Source organism: Arachis ipaensis, chromosome B05 (genome assembly GCF_000816755.2).
Source record: "Arachis ipaensis cultivar K30076 chromosome B05, Araip1.1, whole genome shotgun sequence".
In the NCBI taxonomy this organism is placed as follows: domain Eukaryota; kingdom Viridiplantae; phylum Streptophyta; class Magnoliopsida; order Fabales; family Fabaceae; genus Arachis; species Arachis ipaensis.
The window spans coordinates 20,476,080-20,479,005 of record NC_029789.2 but is presented as its reverse complement, the minus strand read 5'-3'; the positions used below and the strand labels follow the sequence as shown (position 1 = coordinate 20,479,005).

General features: G+C 44.8%; 1 protein-coding gene across 1 annotated transcript; it reads left to right on the top strand.

The window, feature by feature from the left end:
• On the top strand, nucleotides 1,139-2,554 carry LOC107640335. Its single transcript, XM_016343862.1, has 3 exons — nucleotides 1,139-1,285; nucleotides 1,436-1,708; nucleotides 1,829-2,554. Exons 1-3 carry the CDS (start codon nucleotides 1,139-1,141, stop codon nucleotides 2,552-2,554), a joined length of 1,146 nt encoding a protein of 381 aa, XP_016199348.1.

Sequence of the window (2,926 nt, the reverse complement as noted above, 5' to 3'; positions counted from 1 at the left end):
TGATGCATTGGACGGTAGGGATTGGAGAAGGTTGTTTAGATTGTTCTGGAAGGTGCTCCCATTTTCATGGCTGGAGCAAATCTCATAAGGAGGGTCGGCATAGCAAACTTGTGAAACCAGAGAAAGAGAGCAAACAAGAATCACTAATTCAATGTATTTCGGAATCATTGGAGAACGAATCTTTTTTGATCTTTCTGCTTCTTCCCAAGTTGAAACCCGTTTATCTGCTAGTGATAGGAGTAACACAACAAAACACAACGCCATTTCCGTGGTTGGACTTCAACCAATTCACTGTAATTTCCAGGAAAATGTCTTTGCTTGTATTTACTACTTACTAAGATGGTCGTTAACCTGTTATTGGTATATATTTATTTCACGAAACAGGCAGACAAAATCAGCTGCTTGAGTTAGACATTTTAACGAAGGTGTGTTCAAATTATAGAGTTGAAAAATGAATTGCATTCTTGAGTCTTGACCCGGAAAACATGCTCCAATCAGTGTATCTGGTTTTGATTTTTTAAACAACATAAATAACTTAAACTGATTAAATACTATATTATATGGAATAAATAACATCAAAGAATGATACGTAAGCAACACATATCATTGATGGTGAAAGGAAAAACTACAAGAATTGAGAAAATATTAATAAGAAGAAGAAACCGGCAACCAGTTTAATCAGTATTAAACTATTAATTAACTTGAGAGCAGAGAGCAGAGGCAGCGTGGAACAAATACTTTGGCAAACAATAAGCAGTAGCAGTAGCAGCTAATGCAATGTTGTATTTGACTGTTTTATTTTATCTACTAAGTTGCTCAGTGCTCTGCCATTTCATCATGCTCTAGCGTGGCAAACTGGAATGCAGGGGACAATTGGTGCCAAACTACCAATAATGAGCCTCTATTAGTGTATTTCATTTTTTTTTAATATGCTATGCTATAATTAATAAAAACCACTCACATAAAAATATTTAAAACAGCCACATCCATATCAAGTGATCACAGAAGTTTGGATCATTCTATGATTTCGGCGTTCATTATGCCAATGGTTAGGGCTGACGCATCGGTTAGCATCAAGGTGCTCCTGAACGCCACGACAGCGCATTTTGGTTTTAGGCCGACTTACAGGAGGGTATGGATGGCGAAGCAGAAGGCCGTTGGCCTCATCTACGGTGACTGGGATGAGTCATACAGCGAGATACCTAGGTGGGTGTTGGGTGTCCAGCTGACGATGCCTGGTACTGTTGCGGTCCTCAGGACGAGCCCGGTTCGAGTTGGAGGACAGGTGGACGAGTCTCAAGCTTATTTCCACAGACTTTTCTGGACTTTCCCTCCGTGCATCGAGGCATTCCGGTATTGCAAGCCGCTAGTCAGCATTGACGGCACACATCTATATGGTAAGTATGGGGGAACGTTGCTCATTGCGATTGCACAGGACGGGAACTCCAACATTCTACCTGTCGCATTCGCACTAGTAGAGGGTGAGAATGCGGAGTCCTGGACATTCTTTCTCTCGAACCTTCGGCAGCACGTGACCCCGCAGCCCGGTCTGCTGGTTATATCGGATAGGCACAACGGCATCAAGTCTGCGCTTGAGGCCCCGGACGGAGGTTGGTTACCGCCATCTGCGTACCGTGCATTCTGCATACGACACGTAGCGGCTAATTTCGCCCTTACCTTCAAGGGCAAAGACGCTAGGAGGCTTCTCGTGAATGCAGCGTACGCGAAGACTGAGGTTGAGTTTGATTACTGGTTTGATATACTGCGGTCTGAAGACCCGGCGATGTGTGAGTGGGCGAACCGTATTGATTACTCGTTGTGGACGCAGCATCGCGATGAGGGGAGGAGATTCGGTCACATGACAACGAATATCTCCGAGTGTGTGAACTCAATCCTCAAGGGTGTAAGAAATCTTCCTGTAGCATCCCTGGTGAAGGCAACATATGGTAGGCTGGCCGAACTCTTTGTTCGCAAGGGGCGAGAGGCTGAGGCCCAGGTGGGCACCGGACAGCAGTTCAGTCAGTATTTGGTGAAGTGTATTGAGGCCAACTTGAAGACGGCCAGGTGCTTCACGGTGACGTTGTATGACCGTGATAACTCCGAGTTCACCGTAGCGGAGACCACTCCGACTGGTACTTTCTCATTGGGTACTTACCGAGTATCGCTTGCCTCCCGGACATGTGACTGTGGGTACTTTCAGGCGCTTCATTTCCCGTGTCAGCACGCACTTGCATGCTGTGCCTACGCACGTGTCAGCTGGAGCTTCTATGTTCATAGCGTCTATCAGATTACCTCGGTGTTCAATGTCTATCGGATGGGATTCACACCTCTAATCCCGGAGGGCTTCTGGCCACCTTACGATGGGCCCACCGTGATTCCGGACCCAAACAGAAGGCGTGCGAGAGAGGGGAGGCCTAGATCCACAAGGATACGGACAAATATGGATGAGGCAGATCCGAACAGGCCAAAACGGTGTGGCCTTTGTCGCCAACCCGAACACACTAGACGTAGCTGCCCACAGGTAGTAGGATCGTCTCAAACAGGGCGAAATTAGCTTCCATGATGTTATTGTTAGTGTTATTTACATTTAAGTTGTCTTGTTAGATGCATTGCTTGACCACGTATGTAACTTGTTGAGATTAATGCATTGTACTTTGGCTGTTGCGAGTAGTAATGAATATGTTGTCTTTCATTACAAGTACTGCTACAGGACTCGTTGATCCTCATTTTAATAACTAAACGAAATCATTATACCTTGTCATGTTTCATTTAATACAAATAGTCAATGTCCCCGAACACAAGTTACGAACAACATACATAAACAGAGCACTACATAACAAGAAAAGTACGCCTAACTATCATACATGACTGAAATAGAGGAAACAAAATACATGAAATGTGACTCATCTAAACAGATGCGAACCAG

Excerpts from the sequence above, each read along its gene's own strand:
- LOC107640335 (XM_016343862.1), top strand. The coding sequence starts at position 1,139 with ATGGCGAAGCAGAAGGCCGTTGGCCTCATCTACGGTGACTGGGATGAG. Across the intron at positions 1,286-1,435 it reads CGGTTCGAGTTGGAGGACAG|GACGGGAACTCCAACATTCT; the intron begins GTGGACGAGTCT and ends GCGATTGCACAG. Across the intron at positions 1,709-1,828 it reads AAGACGCTAGGAGGCTTCTC|CATCGCGATGAGGGGAGGAG; the intron begins GTGAATGCAGCG and ends TTGTGGACGCAG.